Source organism: Mandrillus leucophaeus, unplaced genomic scaffold (genome assembly GCF_000951045.1).
Source record: "Mandrillus leucophaeus isolate KB7577 unplaced genomic scaffold, Mleu.le_1.0 Scaffold445, whole genome shotgun sequence".
Taxonomy (NCBI): Eukaryota; Metazoa; Chordata; class Mammalia; order Primates; family Cercopithecidae; genus Mandrillus; species Mandrillus leucophaeus.
The window spans coordinates 2,263,099-2,280,967 of NW_012104754.1; the positions used below are offsets into that span (position 1 = coordinate 2,263,099).

The following is a 17,869-nucleotide window of genomic DNA, read 5'->3' on the forward strand; positions in this document are numbered from 1 at the left end:
TTTAAACTTATTTTTTTTGGCAATTATTGTATAGGCTCTACATTTAAGGGTCATATTTAGTTAGGTAATTTAAGAATATTGAAATACTATCTAATTTATCTCATAATATTTCAGGGCATTGTGGCAACCATAAAGAAAAAGGAATACAATTTCTTAGACCAGCGGAAAATGGATTTTGACCAAGATTATGAAGAGTTTTGCAAGCAGACTAATGACCTTCATGTAGGTTGTATAATACAATTCCTGTTGACAGTCGTGTGTTTATTTTTTCCTTTCTGTATAATGCTGTTAATCATTACCCATTCAGAAGGCAGAGGTGTCTTCATCATGGAGGTGACCGATAGCAACCTCAGCCTGTGTTTCATGATTTCAGATTAATAATTGAAGGCTGTTTTTCATAGATTAAAGGGTCATAAATATAGCTTTGGCTAATGATGTGTATGAGACTTCTACATGTCTTCCATTGAAGTTCTTAGAAAGTTAACTTTCATCTTCTGTTGAACATTGCGGCATGATTAGAATATAGATGCTTATTTCCATTTGTCACTGTGTAGCAATGATTATGACCAGAGGTAGCTCAGGCAAATGGTCAGCAATGTCTGGCAGATTCCAAGGCCTGGTTGCCACTGGCCTTAGTAACGGTGGCGCCAGGACCAGCTCAGCATCTGGACCCTGCTTGGTCTTTCAACCCCTTTCTCTCTTCCTTCTTTCACTGCTCACTGCAGACCAGCCGTCTTGCCTTGCAGCTCACATGAGCAGTTTATGGCATCAGCAGCTTCTGAGGCTGTTTCACAGGACCAGGCCAGCTCCAGATTCCCGAGGAAGGGGTTGGGCTGGCCAGTTCTGGTGAGGTGCCTAGTACTGGGCCTCTCAATTGTGAGATCCTGTGGTGGACACAGGCAGGATGGGATCCGCTGGGTCATTGGGAATGTTTATTATCAGGAAAGGGGAGTCAGGGAGGGTAAGATGGGAAGACACACAACAGGTATCTACCATAATGAATATGCAGACATTTTCTCATCCCAGTGAGGTGCAAATGTCTTATCTTTCTGACTATAAGAGGAAAATAGCCACTCTATTTCTTCTTTCCCAGGGTTTCTGATTTGCATTAAATGTGTGCACTTCAGAGTAAAAGGAGACACCTTGGGAGGAGTGAGTTCAGTGTTAGAATGACTCGTAACAAAGCTAGCTAATTCTATGTGCCAGGTACTGTTCTAAGCACTTTGTATGTGCTAATTCATTTAATAATCATACCAATCCTGTCAAGTGGGTGCTCTTGTTACTCTCATTTTGCAGAGGGGGAAACTGGCAAACTTCACTGTGAGGTGAAGTGGTTTGCCCAACACAGGCATAAGAAGGGGTGGAGTGGGGGTGAAATCCAGGCAATCTGGCTTTAGAATTCAACGTTTTTAACCATTGTGGCATGCAACAGTCTTCATTTGATGGGAAGGAAGAGTGCCTATAATAATTTAGGCAGTGAATTCTTTTGGGGGCAGATTCAGACATAAGGATAGTGGATCTTGGTCTCTTTTTGGTGGAGATTGATGAATAATGGCAGATTCTGATATTCACCTGTGTTTCCCCAGCAGTGTCTGACCACGTGGTACTTCTGTAGCTTATATGTGGAACATAGATGGTGAGCACCTCAAATGCAGGGATCATGTTTTATTCCCATATGTAAATAAGAAGATGTAGATTTATTGCAATGAAACAAGCATTTGCTATACAGCAATTATGTATTACACTTCTATGCTGTAGGTTATGAATATAGAAATAAATCAAGTAGATATGCCTTCGCAGCTCATAGTCAGAAAGGAGGCAGATGGTGAAATGATTAAAATATAAGCACATACATAAGAACAGAGTAATGAATTTAGCATTTAAAAAAGGGCAAATGGGGCTAAAGTGGCTAGTTATGAAAGAATGCTACTCTGATACTATATGAAAAAGTGAGGATTCAAAAATAAAGAGACATAGCTCAAGGCCTACAAAAATGTATTGGGAGATCAGGCCTGCGAAACATTACATAGGATTTGATAATGTGAAACTAGGAAAAGATAATCTGATACTTCTGCTTGGCTGGGGTTAGGAAAGCCTTCAGAGAGGAGGAGGCTGTGGTTGATGCTAGAAAGATGTTTTTGTGGTTATATTTTCCATGGTTTCAACTACCCAGGGTCAGCTGTGGTCTGAAAATAGGTGAGTATAGCACAATAAGATATTTTGAGAGAGAGGCCACATTCACATAACTTTTATTATAGTATATTGTTAAAAATTGTGCTATTTTATTATTAGTTATTGTTGCTCATCTCTTACTCTGCCTATTTTGTAAATTAAACATCATTATGTTTGTATGTATGTACAGGCAAAAACATAGTATATATAGGGTTTGGTTTCAGTCACCCACTGGGGGTTTTGGAACATATTCCTGAAGATAAGAGGGGACTACTGTATTAGTCCCCATTCTACTCAGCCTTCTTAAAAGAAATTCAACACTATTATCCGTCTTGTCTTCCACCTCAGAAATTGTTCACTTCTGTCTTTGGTTTGCCAATGAGTTTTTCTTTGACTTATACTTCTTTATTCCTTTGTCCGTTCTCTTTCTCTTAACTAATTGTTCTGCAGTGTCTCTTTAAATACTCACCCATTCATGAATTCAGCCCTCACCTTTGTAAAACTGGGGCAAAAATACCTTCCCATGACTCTAGATGGAGTAAAGGCAGTGATGCATCCTGGGGTCTTGGAGAGACTCAGCAACAGTGGCATCTCGAGTGTAAGACTTCATGAGTGATTTAGATCAGGTGGTGTCCAGGGCTCCCCTGTCAAAGGGATCACAGCCTGGAATCTTCTCCAGATTTAGGGTTCGTGCTGGTACTAACAGGTCAAAGAGGGCAGCATGTTGGAACCAAGTGGGCTATTGGAAGTCTAGAAGCATGCTGATCCCAGCAGATGGAGAAGGCACTACTTAGTAAAGGATGGGTGTTGAGGTGGCAAACTGAGTTAAAAGAAAACTTAGTGGGAGCTGAGACCCCTACTAATGGGAAGACGAATATGAAGATTCCACAACCCAGATCCCACAAACTGTAAGGATGGACCAAGGCTCAGAACAAGAAAATTAAGTCTAGGTCTTACATGTTGACAAAGAGTTCAGCCTAGGCCTTTGCGAAACCATAGGGTAGAAAGGCAAGGAAAAACCAGAAAAACTGTTAGGGCTCAGTAGAGATTTACTGTTTTCTGAAGGAGAGGGAGGCAGTGGAAGGGTTATAAATGCTCTAGTTTTCATAATTTATAAATAGAGTTTTTTTATGTAGTGAAAAAATGTAGATGTTTATTTAGGTAGGCTAACTGTGCTGTTTTTTAATGCAAGAACATTTTTTCATCCTAGGATGTGGACTTAGCAGAAGAAATAATGTCACTTAAAAAATACATATACTTCCAGTAGAAGTAGCTGAAACTATTGAGGGCAAGGAAGTATTGTAATAGGCTTCCAGGTCTTTCCATTTTGGAGCTTTGCTGTATCAGGCAGGAGATTTGCAGCTTACCCATTCCCCACCCTGCCAATAGCTCCGTCTCCTCCACAGGTAGTGTCTCCTGCGGTGGTCTGGATATCGCCAGCTGGTTGTTTTACTGTATTACTTCTGACCTAACATTACTGAAATCAAACCCCTTTAGGTACTAATTCTTATTGCATATCAAACTGGTCTCCTCATTTTAATACTACATCAAGTAATGTCTCTTCAAGTTTGCAAGGACTTAATTAAAACTTCTGACTGGTAAGTTGAAAAAAAGTTGTTCACTTTGTCTTGAAGCATGAAATATAAAATAAGGAAATAATTTTTCTATGTTTTATTTAACTAAATTTAGATTTTAATTATAGCTCTGCACTAAAGCTTAGGCTACACAAAGAATAAATTGTGCTTAGTTTTTTGGTGCAATTTTTTTGCGGGGGAGGGTCACAGTTACATGATAGTGTAAGATGTGTGACGTTCTCAGAAGAATCCCTAACGACCACCCATACAGGCATGCTCCACCACACCCGGCTAATTTTTTGTATTTTTAGTAGAGATGGGGTTTCACCATGTTGGCCAGACAGGTCTCAAACTCCTGACCTCAAGTGATCCACCTGCCTTGGCCTCCCAGAGTGCTGGAATTACTGTCGTGAGCCACCATGCCTGGCCTCATTCTGCTAGATTCTGATTTGACAGATGCTTTCGGTGTGAAATTGCATTCACCCCACTGCTCTTGCTTAATTTTGCCAAAGGTTAGTCTGTATTATTATTTTCCCCAAAGAGCAGCTTTGGAGATGTTAATCTTGTCTCTTGTTTCTTTGTTTTTAATTTTATTACATTTTGCTTTAAAACATTTTTTTCTTCTTTCTTTGGATTTATTATTTTTACCTTTCTTCAACTGGCAGCGTAGCTCATTAATTTCAATTTCTTTTCTTTTTCTCTTTAAAATAGGTGCATGAAAGTCTATATCTTTTCCACAAAGTGTCACTATTGCTGTTTCTTACAAATTTTAATATGTAGTACATATGTTGTTGTTGAGTTTAAAGTATCACATCATTTTCATTATGATTTGTTATTTTGCTCATGGATTATTTAAAAGCACTTTTGGCTTTTTATTATACTCTATGGGCTCTTATTTTATTTTGACTTAGACTATTATATTTTGATGTGAGAACATGGAATACTTTATGTCAGTATTTTGGTATTTACTGAGATGTCCTCCGTGGCCTAGTTCATAGTTAAGATTTGCAGATGTTCCATGTGTACTTGAAAAGAGTAGTGTTTTCTGTCGGGATTTGGGGTCTTCCGATGTCACTATATCACACTTTTAATTGGGTTATTCAAATATTTTAGGTCCTCATTAAATATTTTTTAAAGAGAAGTTTTAGATTCGCAGCAAAATTGAGAGGAAGTACAGAGATTTCCTATATTCCCCCTACACTCCCCCAGAATGCATAGATTCCCCCATTATGAACATCCCCCAATAGGATGGTTCATTTGTTACAACTGATGAACCTAAATTGACACATCATTATTATCTAAAGTCCACAGTTTACATTAGGGCTCACTCTTGGTGTTATACATTCTATGGGTTTGGACAAATATATAAGGATGTGCATCCACCGTGATAATACCATGCAAAGTGTTTTCCTACCCGAAAAGTCCCCTGTGCTCCACCTATTCATCCTTCCCTCTCCCAGCAGTTACTATCTTTTTACTGTCTTTGTAGTTTTGCCTTTTCCATCTAGTCGGAAGCATACAGAATATGCCCTTTTAGATTGGCTTCTTTTAATTAGTAATATGTGTTTGTATTTTCTTCATGCCTTTTCATGGCTGGATAGCTCATTTCTTTTTAGCATGGAATAATATTCCATTATTCAGTTGTGATGTACCACAGTTTATCCAGTCACACACTGAAAGACATCTTGGTTGCTTCCAAGTTTTGACAACTATGAATAAAGCTGCTATAAACATTGGTGTGTAGATTTTTGTGTGGATATAAGTTTTTAACTTCTTTGGGTGAGTACCAAGAAGTATGATTGCTGGATCATATAGTATGAGCGTTTTTAGTTTTGTGAGAAACCACCAAACTGTCTTCCAACATGGCCATACCATTTTGCATTCCCACTGGCAATGAGTTAGAGTTCTTGTTGCTCCACAGCCTCACCAGCATTTGGTGTTTTCAGTGTACTAGATTTTGACCATTCTAATATTTGTAGTGGTATACTGAATATCTTTTGATCTTCTTTGTCTGAGTTCTTTTTGTGTTGCTATAACAGAACTGCAGACTGGGTGATTTATAAAGAAAAGAAATTTATTTCTTACAGTTTGGGAGACTGAGAAGTCCAAAGTTGAGGAGGCTGCATCTGGTGAGGGCCTTCTTGCTGCATGGCAGAAAGGTGAAGAGCGAGAGAGCCTGAGAAAGCAAGAGAGGGTTGAGCTCGTTTTTATAACAACTCACTCCTGTGATAACATTAATCCACCAATGGGAGCAGAGCCCTCAAGGCCTAATAACCTCTTAGCAGTGCCGCCTCTTAATATCATCACGATGGCAATTAAATTTCAACAGGAGTTTTGGAGAGGACATTCAAACCATAGCATGCTTGATCCATGGGTTTCTAAGAATCTGTGCATGTATTTTGATTCAGTTGGTTAAACACAGACTCGAAATTGGCATATCTGCCAAAGAAATTGTTCCCATTAACACTAAATTATGACCATATTTATCTTCAGTGAGGCTTTTTGTCTTACAATCAATTTTGTGAATTATTTATATGGCTACTTCAACTTTCTTTTGGTTATTATTTACCTGAAATAAACATTTTTTCTATTCTTTTACTTCCTACTATTTCTTTCTTTCTTTCATTTTCTGTTTTTTTTGAAACAGGGTCTTGCTCTGTCACCCAGACTGGAGCACAGTGGTGTGATCTTGGCTCATGGCAGCCCCGATCTGCTGGGCTCAAATGATCATCCCACCTCAGCCTCCTGAGTAGTCGAGACTACAGGTGCATGCCACCATGCCCAGCTAGTTTTTGTATTTTTTGTAGAGTCAGGGTTTTGCCATGTTGCCCAGGCTGGTTTCAAACTTCTGGGGTCAAGGAATCTGCCCACCTTGGCCTCCCAATGTTCTGGGATTAAAGGCACGAGCCACTGTACCTGGCCTACTATTTCTTAATTATTATATTTTAAACATGTCTCTTTAAAAGAGCAATGGTTGGATTATATACATATAATACACACACACACACACGCAATCCACATACATAGAATCCATATATATATATAATCCATATATCTATAATTTATATATAGTATCCTTATATATAATTCAATACATACACATATATAATCCCCATATATATAAAATCCATGTATCTATAATACATATATCTATAATTTTTATATATAATACCCATATATAATCCATATCGCTCTATATAATTTATATATGTATATATAAAAAATAGCTGAGACCCTTTCCTTTAATTGCAAGTTTAAGCCATTTACATTGAGTGTTGTTTCTAGTGTAGTTAGAATTACTTCTACAATCTATTTTGAATTTTCAATGAGGTGAGCTTTTTTTCTTTGACTTCTTTCTTTTTATATTTTGTTGATTACATTTTGTTATTCTCTTTATTCCTCTTCTATTTATATTTTTAATGTTGTATTTATATTTTTGGTGGTTTTAGCATATATACCTGACTTTAAAAAGTTTGTTTTATCAGCCTACCTCTCAATCATGCTATGGTTGTCTTGAATTTTAGTTTTACCTTTGCTGCTCAACTTTTCAAACTTGTTGTTACTAATAGCTAATTAAATGTAGCAACATATTTACAGATTGCTTTGCTTATTCTTACATCTCATTAGTAATCTAATTGTATCTCTCCCTCTTTTTGGGTTCATTATTGTTCTTAAAGAAGTATATCCTTTAGTTTTAACAAGAGTCTGTTAGTGGTAAACTCTTCCAGTCTTTACACCCAAATGCCTATAAAGTTTCCCTCAGTCTTGAACTTTATTCTCGTTTTATATGTGATTTTAGTTTGGGTGTTATTTTCCTTCAGCCCTTAGAAGATCTTTTTTCATTGATTTTTGTCAGCTATTGTTCTCAACAAGGTATTTGCTATCAAATAGTTATTGCTTTATAGATAATTTGATTTCTCCCTTTTGTGATTTTAATATTTTTCTCTTTTAATATTAATATTTTCTTTTAATATTGTTTTTCTCTTTACCTTTGGCATCTTTATGTGAGTTTTAGGTGTGATTAAAACATATTTCTCTTGTTCAGAGTTTGATGTGCTTCCTCCATTTGAGGACTAAGTCTTTTTTTAATTGTGGAGAATACTCAGCCTTTATTATTTTAAATACTTTAGGTTCGTCTTCCAAGATTTCCAATAGACATATGTTACACCTTCTTTTTCTAACTTCCATGTTTGTTAACATCTTTTTTTGTATTTTTCCATTTCTTTATTTCTCGGCTATACTTTGGGTGATTTTATTTGAAAACAGTCTTGTAGTTCATCATTTTTCTTTTCAGGTGTTTACAATTTGCATCTATTGTATTTTGAATTGTAATTATGTTCCCCTTTATATGTCTAAATTTTGTTTTTAAAAATCTGAGTGCTCTTATTTTATTCTGTTCTGTTCTTTTTATGATTTCTGTTTCCTCTTTACTCTTTAATCATTTTAAATATACTTTATTTCATAGTCTCCTTTAGACTGCTCTGTCATTTCTAGTTCTTGGTTACTAATTCTGTTTGTGCATTCTGCTCCTTTTCTCTCAAAGATCATTTTCTCGTGGGGTTTTCAGAAACTTTGTGAGCTGCTTTAGAAGTTATGTATTTATTTATTTTTCCCTGTAGCAATCTTTTGGCCCTGGGCTTTGAAAGTGTTTCTATAGAGTGACTTTTCCTGAATTCTGCTGTGGTCCTAGTGGTTTTACCTTCCCAGACTAGCTTTTATGTTAATGTCTTGGGTTATATCCCTTGCATTTCATGGACTCCTTATCTAGGTGTGGCACACATGTGGGATTTCAGTTCCTCTAGGGCAGGGGTCAGCAAACTATGTCCAAGAGCCAAACAGTGCCGTGCCCATTTGTTTGTGCACTGTCTATGTGTGCTTTGGTATTCCAGTGGTAGAAGTGAGTAGTTGTGATGAGAAAGTATGGGAACCCTATTGTAGGGTGACTTTTTTCCCAACTCTCCAAGGGTTTGGGCAGATGTCAAGCCTCTTTGCAGCTTTCCCAACTTGTGAATCAATTCCCTTTGCATGTACTGGGCAGCACGTCAAGGATCCCAGCTTTCTGCAGGATTTGTTGAGAGTGTTAGGACCCCATAGCCCTTCTCCCCATATTCTGAAAAGGCCCCAATGCCACCCCCCAGGCTCTGTGTCTGGCCCAATACCTATGGAACCTGACGTGGTGCCAACTCCCATGGCTGCCCTGGCTTTCAAGTCTCTTTGTTTCTGGCTTCTGGGCATTTATTTTTCTTTTAAGCTCATTCAATTTTCGGTTCCATTTTGTTCCATATTATATGTGTTTGCAGAGAATGGAAAGCTCTTTTATCTTGTTGCTAAACAGTAAATTCCCAATTCTGTTGTTCATCACCAGATTTTATTGTATTTTAGAACGAGTTGCAGAAGTTCATGGATGTTACATTTGAGAAGATTCAAAACACAAATCAAGCTCTAAGAATGTTGAAGAAATTTGAAAGGTAAAAGTTTCAAGAAATTGTCTATTTTCTAAAATTGGGATAGTTTAGCTTTTATTGTTGTTATTCCTATTATTATTTCATATTCTGATGGGAAGGAAAAACTCTCTTGGCAATTTGGGTTACAAGGTCATAGTTTTTAAGTTTTTCAGAATCCTTTTAAGGATTCAGGATTTATTTTATTTCTGCAAATAGAGAATACTCTTAGCTTTGAAGTACCTTGTGACTGCCTATAAGAATGTTTCCTAATGTATAGATAATTTGAAAAAAGTCTTCCCAAGTTAGTAGTTTTGCCAACATTTTATGGATGAGTTTTATTTTTGTTCTTTTAATATTCCACATAAATATCTCATTCTTTTCCATTAGCATTTTAAAAAATAAATATTAATAAATGAGATTACTAGATATTTTTATTGTGTATTTTACTTATTTTATTTTATTCCATTAATTCAAACTTTTAACTTTTTTTTTTTTAAAAAATCAGGTTGAATATACCTAATCTTGGTATTGATGACAAATATCGACTTATCCTTGAGAACTATGGGGCTGACATTGATATGATTTCAAAGCTGTATACAAAGCAGAAATACGACCCTCCTCTGGCTCGAAACCAGCCTCCCATCGCTGGAAAGATTTTGTGGGCCCGCCAGCTCTTTCACAGGATTCAGCAGCCCATGCAGCTTTTCCAGCAGCACCCAACTGTGCTAAGCACGGCAGAAGCCAAACCTATAATTCGCAGTTACAACAGGATGGCCAAGGTCCTCCTGGAGTTTGAGGTCCTCTTCCACAGGGCGTGGCTTCGGCAAGTGAGTCCCTAAATTTATACTCTTCCCATTGTTGGAATCATGGGAACCCCTCCTCTAGCGTTTGACAGTGTTGTTTCTGTAGAAAGTTGGATTTGTAGGTATTTTGTAAGGCAGATGGGTTGAATCTAAGCATTCAGAGTGTAATATGTCCACAAAGAAAAATAATTATTAGGTTTGAAAAAAAATCACAAGCCAGGTAACAGAACCCCATTTTAAATTTAATTTACAAACTCCAAAGTGAGAAGGTCTTGTCTATTGGTTGCTATGCCCAATCTATTAGGATATCTTCCTTTTTAAAATTCATTCAGATCCTAAATGTGTCAGTAAACACCAGTACATCTGTTAAACAAAGTCTCACATTTTCTTTGGTTGTACAACTGGTTAATCATAGCATATCCTACCAATACCTGTATTTCTTTGTAGGTTGTCAGGATGCGATGGCTCCATAGCTGTGTTCATTGGTTTTCTAGATAAGTAAAAACTGAGTTTAGGAGGTTTTATGAAACTTTTATTAGGAAGAATAATAGAGTAGGCATGAAGGTATCAAGTAGCTAAATGGCTTTTGAGACGTCACTACTGTTGCAGTGTCCACTTATTTATCAGTGTGAGAGTCATTGAAAGGTTTTATTGAATTGACTGCCCAACGTCACCACCAAGAACTTGAAGGTTATTTTATGAGACTGGATTTAGGAGAAGAGTGAGTGATCTTACTGCCCTTAATTTAGGAAACTCAAATCCATGGAACAACACTTAATGATCCTTATTCCCAGAGATAGCTGAGCCAGATACTCTGTATGAATTGAACTTTCTAATAGTAGTGATGTTGGTTTCTTCCCACAGATTGAAGAAATTCATGTAGGTCTTGAGGCTTCATTGTTGGTGAAGGCCCCAGGCACAGGGGAATTGTTTGTAAACTTTGACCCTCAGATATTAATCTTATTTAGAGAAACAGAGTGCATGGCCCAGATGGGTCTGGAAGTCTCTCCATTGGCAGCTTCCCTCTTCCAGAAACGAGATAGATACAAAAGGAACTTCAGTAACATGAAGGTATATTACTTTTATTTTTTTCCCCCTTTCTTGGCTAGCTCTGGAATGTATTGTAAAAAAATATGGCGACGTGTCATATTCAAGGAGCAGAAAGTGGCCAGGATGAATGGAGTGACTGAGGGGACAGTGCCATGGGGTGCGGCTGCAGAGTTGGCTGGGGCCAGGCCGTTTCAGGTCTTGAAGGCCAAGTTGAGAAGCTTGGGTTTTATTTTGAGTGTACCAGGAAACCATTGGAGGATTTTGAGCCACTGAAAAAGGCACAATCTCTTTTTATAATAAAAGTTATTCTTACTGCTGGGTGGAAAGTGGATGTTAAGGGGGACAAAGGTATCAGTGAGAAGCCAGTTTGTGAAATGTTGCACTGGCCCTGGATGAAGATGAGAGCTTGAACTAGGATGGCAGCAGAGTTGTTCGGAGAATTTAGAGTTATGTCAACAGTCAGGTTAGGAGAGAACTTGGGAATAATTCCTGTGCTTTTGGTGTGAGCAATTCAATGAATTCAAGTAGGAGTGCCATAGAGTGCTGTGTAGGCTATGTTCTTTATAACTTGCACAATACCATGCAGGGGCCCTGACTGTAAGTTCAATTTATGGAGATGGCAAGAACCGGAAGTAGTGTATTTGGGGCAGCAGGAGGGAATCAGTAGTTCCCAACTGAGTATAAGATAGTTTCTAGACAGCCAAGTGGCAATGTTGTCCATGCAGTTGGATATGTAAGTCTCGAGTTCAGTGGAGAAGCCAAAGTTGGAGGCATACTTCTGAGAGTTATCAGAATATGATTTTTATTTAGTGTCATTGTCCTGGATGAGCTCTGTTAGGGGAGAGAATACAGACAGAGAAGAATGGAGGGCCACTGGACCAAGCATTGGGTTGTTCCAATATTAACAGATCTGAAAGAAGAGGACAGATGTGCACATAAAACAGAGGATTGACCTTTGAGCTGGGAATAAACCAAGTGTCAAGGAAACCAAGGATGGCAGGGCGCGGTGGCTTACGCCTGTAATCCCAGCATTTTGAGAGGCTGAGACCGGCAGATCACCTGAGGTCAGGAGTTCGAGACCAGCCTGGCCAACATGGTGAAACTTCGTCTCTATTAAAAATACAAAAATTAGCCGAACATGGTGGCATGTGCCTGTAATTTCAGCTACTTGGAAGGCCGAGGCAGGAGAATCTCTTGAATCAGGAGGCAGAGGTTGCAGTGAGCTGAGATTGCGCCACTGCACTCCAGCCTGGATGACAGAGCGAGATCTGTCTCAAAAAACAAACAAACAAAAAACAAACAAAGGAAGCCAAGGGTATGAAAAGGCTACAGAGAGAGGGACTGGTCACCAGTGACAAATGCTGCTACCCAGGGGATGAAAAAGGTGAGATCAGAGATGCAGCCATGGACTCTGACAACGTGGAAACCATTGTTAAAATTTCATAGTGGTTAACATCACATGACAATACTAAGTCCATGCACTTGCATTGTATTTTACATTTAAAACCATCTTCGTGCTCATTTTCTCATTTGATCTTTTCTACCACCATGTTAGGTAAGTAGGATAGAATGCTATTATTTTATTGCATAGATGAAAAAACTGTGGCTGAGAGAAGTTAAAAAGATTTAGCAAAGGTCTGATAGCTAGACAGTGGCAGAAGTAAGACCAGAACCCAGACCTGTAGTGCACTGTCTTCCCACCACTTCATGTCATATTAAAAAGTTGTATTGGCAATAGACAGATGTTCCTCAAATGTAGACTCATAAAATACCAGTCCGCATGTTGGGAGATATCCTTTTAGACTGTTTCACATTAGGAAACTTACTTAGTCAATTTACATATTCATAAAGAAAATCATATTTTTACTAAGAAACCATAATTATACGATTATGAAATTACTGATAATTTAACTTGATTTGCAGAGTTATTGTTTCAGTTGTCTGTTTCAGGCAACAAACACTTGTAAGCACATTGAAGGGTTTGCAATAACCATATCATGACTTTATGGGTAAACAACTTGAGCGGGGCTTGGCTAGATGATTCTTCTGTTCCATGTATTGTTGACAAAGATTGTTTATTGGTATTCAGCTGGCAGATGGTCAAACTTTAAGGTCCAAGAAGGGCTCTTCTAGTGTCTGTTTCTTTCCTGTGAACAGGCATATCTATACGTGACCTTCCAGTATGGAGGCCTCTGGCTAGTAGAATTTCTTATATGGCAGCTCAGGGTTTCAAGAACAAGCACTACAGTGAACAATAAAGAAGCCACATGGTCTTTATAATAGCCTCAGGTGTCTCATAGCATCATCTCTGTTATACTCTGTTGGACTGTAAACCTACCTAGATTCAAAGAAAGGGGATATGGTCCCCACCCCATGAAGGGAGGAGGATCAAAGAATGTTTTAAATGACAATTCAAGGGAGTAAATTATTATCTGGTTAATATTTATTATCTTGGAGGTTGAGAGTTAAAAGTTCCTGCTCAACATGAGTAGCAGGTCAAAGCAGATCTATTGGCAGGTTTAGGGGGCCATCTGAAGTGTTGCAGAGTTATTGTGTTGAATATTTGATAGAGCTTTCAGGTTTCTGCAGATATGCCAAAGTAACTGAGAATTTGTTTCTTCATCTATTCCTTGGAAGACAGTTTAACTAGAAAGAAAAGACCAAGTACAGGCTAATAGTTACAAATATAGGTTCTGAAGCCAATTTAATCTGGATTCAAATCATTATCTTTGGGTAAATGACTTCACCTTCTAAGCCTGGGTTTCTCTTTTGTCCAATCAGTTGAGTAATACCTTCTGGGATTAAAGGTGGGAAGTAGAATGCCTGCTAGAAGCAGATTCTAAGAACTGCTTCCAGATAGAATAACTGGTGGACATTGAAAAAAGACAAGCAGTGGATACAAGTTTCAGGAAATGTGTAAGTAGCTGCTAATAGAACCAGAAAATTTAGACTTTCGTAAAGCGGCTTTTATGGACATTGAAAGAATCTTATAGAAATTGTGGAAAAACATTATATGAGGAAAGGATTATGAGGTCCACTTGGGAAATACTGAGTTTAACAAAATTTTCAAAGCCTTGCAAGGCTTCTTACTTCCTTAAGCAGGTTTCTAAGAATCATTAATATTAGCTGTGATCACTCAAGAGGGGAGATATTGTATGCAGCATTTTAAAAATTTATCTATCAAAGGGCCATTTTTCTTACAGAATCTCTTTGGTCTAGTACTCCAGGCAGAACAATTTGGAAAACATTAATCTATTATCAAGGTAATACCAACATGCACATAGATGGTCTTAATACCAACTGTATTTATGAGGCACATTAAAGTTAGTTTCTTATAATTAATGATTATTAATATTGACATGGTCACATATGAACAAAATATTGACACAGTTTGACATTCTATAAATAATACTGACACAGTTCAACATTATGTACATTTCAATGAAAGATGAGAATGTCCATTTCAGATGAAAAGTCCTTCCGATAACAACTAATTAGTTTGATAGATATTGATTTATTATCTCCTATGTGCCAGGCACTGGTTCAGGTTCAGGCTCACTGGACAAAGCAGACAAAATTCTTGTCCTTGTAGAACTTACAGTCTAATTGGGTGAGACAGAAAATAAACACTGTTTAAGTAGGCAAATTAATATAGTCTGTTGTAATAAAGTGATAGTTATTATGGACAAAAAAGGGCGATAAAATGTGTGAGTGGGTTTGGTGGTGGTTTATAAGCTTAAACAGGTAGTCAGGACAGGTATAACTGAGAAAGTATAATTTGAGTAATTATTTGAAGGAGGTGCAAAGGCCCTGAGGCTCAGGATCAGAAAGGAAGACAGTCAGGCAAGTGCAGGTAAGACAAGGAAAGAGTGTTTGGAGATGAGATAAGAGAATTAATGGGACAAAATCGGGTAGATCTTTCTAGACCAAGCACCTAGCCAAGTCCTTTGTATAAAGGTTTGTGGCCCTGAATTAAATGGGAGGCTGTGTAACCATGTGAGCAGAGGAGTAACATGATCTGAATTCTCATTTTGAAAGGATCATTTTTGCTGCTAAACTGTACATAGACTTATTGGGAGGGTGAGTGGAAGCAGACTCTGACTTGCTTTCCACATTTGCAGTTACTGCCATCATTGGCTCCTACCTAAATTATTGGGATGGTCTACCGTTGTCTCTCTGCTTCCACTCACCCTCCCAATAAGTCTAGATACAGTTTAGACAGCAAACAAGGTATCCTAATGGGTTACCTGTGTGCATGAAAGTGAAAGAGGAATCAAGGATGACTCTGGGTTTTAACCTGTGGACTGGAAGGATAAAGTCACTATCAGCTGAGTTGGAGGATGCGCTGGGACGAGGTTTTGGGAAAAGAACAAACTTTCAGTTTGGGACTTATTAAGTTTGAAATATCTGTTACATATTGATGTGGAAACTTTGGGAGGCTGCTGCCACTTGTGAACCTAGACTTTCAGGAGTGAGATCTGGGCTGGAGATGTAAACGTGTTTGTTTCTGGCATCTGGATGAAATTCAAAGCCGTGACACTAGTTGAAATCAACACTGGTTCCCCGTGTGCTTTGGGTCTTGGCAACAAGATTTGGCCTATAATCCTAGCAAAGGACTGAGGTAGACCTCTGGTGACCCAGATGTTTTGGGTGATAGGTGTGGTCTGCAAGAGGTTCCCAGAGGAGCAACACGCGTGTCGTACCAGTGTACAAAGAGGAACAAACAAGACTGGTGATGAGCAGGGGAGGGTGCCATACCCGTGCCTCTGCATGATTTAGAAAAATTATTGGCCTTAGGTTTTCTTCCTTTTTAGGCTGTGTAGGAGGTAAGGCACTCTTAGTCTTAAATTCTTGTTCATCTTCAGTTGTATTTTTTTGGATTAGGAATTTGTAATTATGGAGAGAGTCCTTGTCTTCTTTTCTTTTTATTGTTTTGGCCACTCTACCTGCCAGGCTATTAGAGCCCTACAGTTTGACCCTAAATAAAAGTAGTCATTTTGTATAAAACATGAGATATTAACAGACATTAGAAGTGAGATATTCATTGATTACTTACCACCAATTTCATTGCAGATGATGCTAGCCGAATATCAGAGAGTGAAGTCAAAAATCCCTTCTGCCATTGAGCAACTGATTGTCCCTCACTTGGCCAAAGTGGATGAAGCTCTCCAACCCGGCTTGGCTGCACTGACCTGGACATCACTGAATATTGAGACATATTTAGAAAACACTTTTGCAAAGATCAGTAAGTCTGCCTGAATAATTACTATCTCTGAATTCTGAAGGCTGAGTTCCTAACATCTGTTGTATAATTTCTTATAAATATGGAGATATAAATAATGAAATGGGGAGTGTTATTCTTAAGCTGTTTCATAAGGAATTGTTCCAAAGCATGTGAATTCAGTAATTTCCTGGAAACTATAAATATTCACTATTTAATTTTATCCCCAGAGATTAACCACATATTTTCATTTATTTGTATTTTTGGATATTAGGATTTAAAGTATCTTTAGAGTTATTCAGCTTTTTATATAAATAGGTTAGTATATTTTGAGAGCTTGATTTGAAAGATGTAGAGATTTGGATAGGGTACAGTGCTGAACAACAGGATAAATGGGAAACATTTAAACTAACACAATTTTCATTAAAAAAAGATATAATAGTCTAAAATATATGTAAGGTAGTATATTCCACAAAATGCGATTTTCTGGAATGTGTACAGGTATGTTGCAAAGAAGGCCTCAAATATGTCTGAGAAATCCAGGAGGAGCAGTTGGACAGGTTTCTTTGCTGGATGACTTTTCAGAGCCTTTAACATGCCCGTGTCCATTAGCTCTCCAAAAGTGGCCTTTTGTGTGTGGTATTTCCCAGAATTCCTTGACTGTCTTCCAGGAGGACACATTAACACCTTATAGATCTTCTGTGGCAGACAGTGTAGCACAGTTTGGAACATGGTAATTTTTTTTTTTTTTTTTTTTTTCTCAGAAAGACTTAGACATTGCTATTCTCCTTTCCTAGCCAGTGTCTTGCACCCTCTCCTCTTTATGGCCCAGTCCTCTCCGCTCTTATAGCTCAGAGTAAGTCTTGCCCCCAGAAGCCTACTCTGATTACTCTGCCTCCTGTGACCACTTCTTTCTGCGACCTCCTGTTGGGTTCACATTTGGGACCACAGACTTGATATTTTGGTTGTCTTCTAATGGTTTAGTACAGTTTCATCTTTCTCCTTAAACAGACTGCAAAGGGCCTGAACATCAGGCTGTTTAATTTTTTAACTTTTTATTGTAAACTGATAATTTATAATGGTATAGATTTGTGGATTCTGTGAAGAGGGAGTTGCGTGGGGAAAAATTGATGGGGTACAAAATGGTGTTATGATTTATGAATGCAATGTGAAATAATTAAATCCAGGCTGTTTCATTTTCATACTTGTTTTGTGTTATTCTCTGTTGGGTGTGTAGTAGACACCCATGTACTTGCAGATTCATAATTGCAATAATTTTATATAGTTAGTCTCTCTTCATTTTTTATCATTGTAACCCCAATCCTACCCCTCAAGCCCATTACCTTATTTCTGGATACCTCTTCCTGGGCTTCCCTTTTAGATAGCTCTCATGATGCCTCCTTTTATCCTCTCTCTCTCTCCCCCACTCTGCCCCTCAGGTCTCTCTCTTGTTCTGGTATTTATGGCTGTTAACATAGTACCTAGTCTATTTATAATCTAAATTGTCAAGAGCTTGTCTTTTCAGGAGGTTTTCACTGTACTTTCCTTAGGTTCCAGAAGGTCCAACTATTTAAATAGCCAGGTGCTTTATATTTAGGAATATTT

The 17,869-nt window shown here is 38.0% G+C and overlaps 1 protein-coding gene across 1 annotated transcript in view; it reads left to right on the forward strand.

The window, feature by feature from the left end:
* DNAH5 (dynein, axonemal, heavy chain 5) overlaps window positions 1-17,869 on the forward strand; it is a 274,359-nt gene that overhangs the window by 33,140 nt on the left and 223,350 nt on the right. Inside the window, 5 exon segments of the mRNA XM_011994188.1 lie at window positions 115-222; window positions 9,129-9,214; window positions 9,696-10,017; window positions 10,858-11,064; window positions 16,117-16,288. Coding sequence (XP_011849578.1) covers window positions 115-222; window positions 9,129-9,214; window positions 9,696-10,017; window positions 10,858-11,064; window positions 16,117-16,288 — 895 coding nt within the window.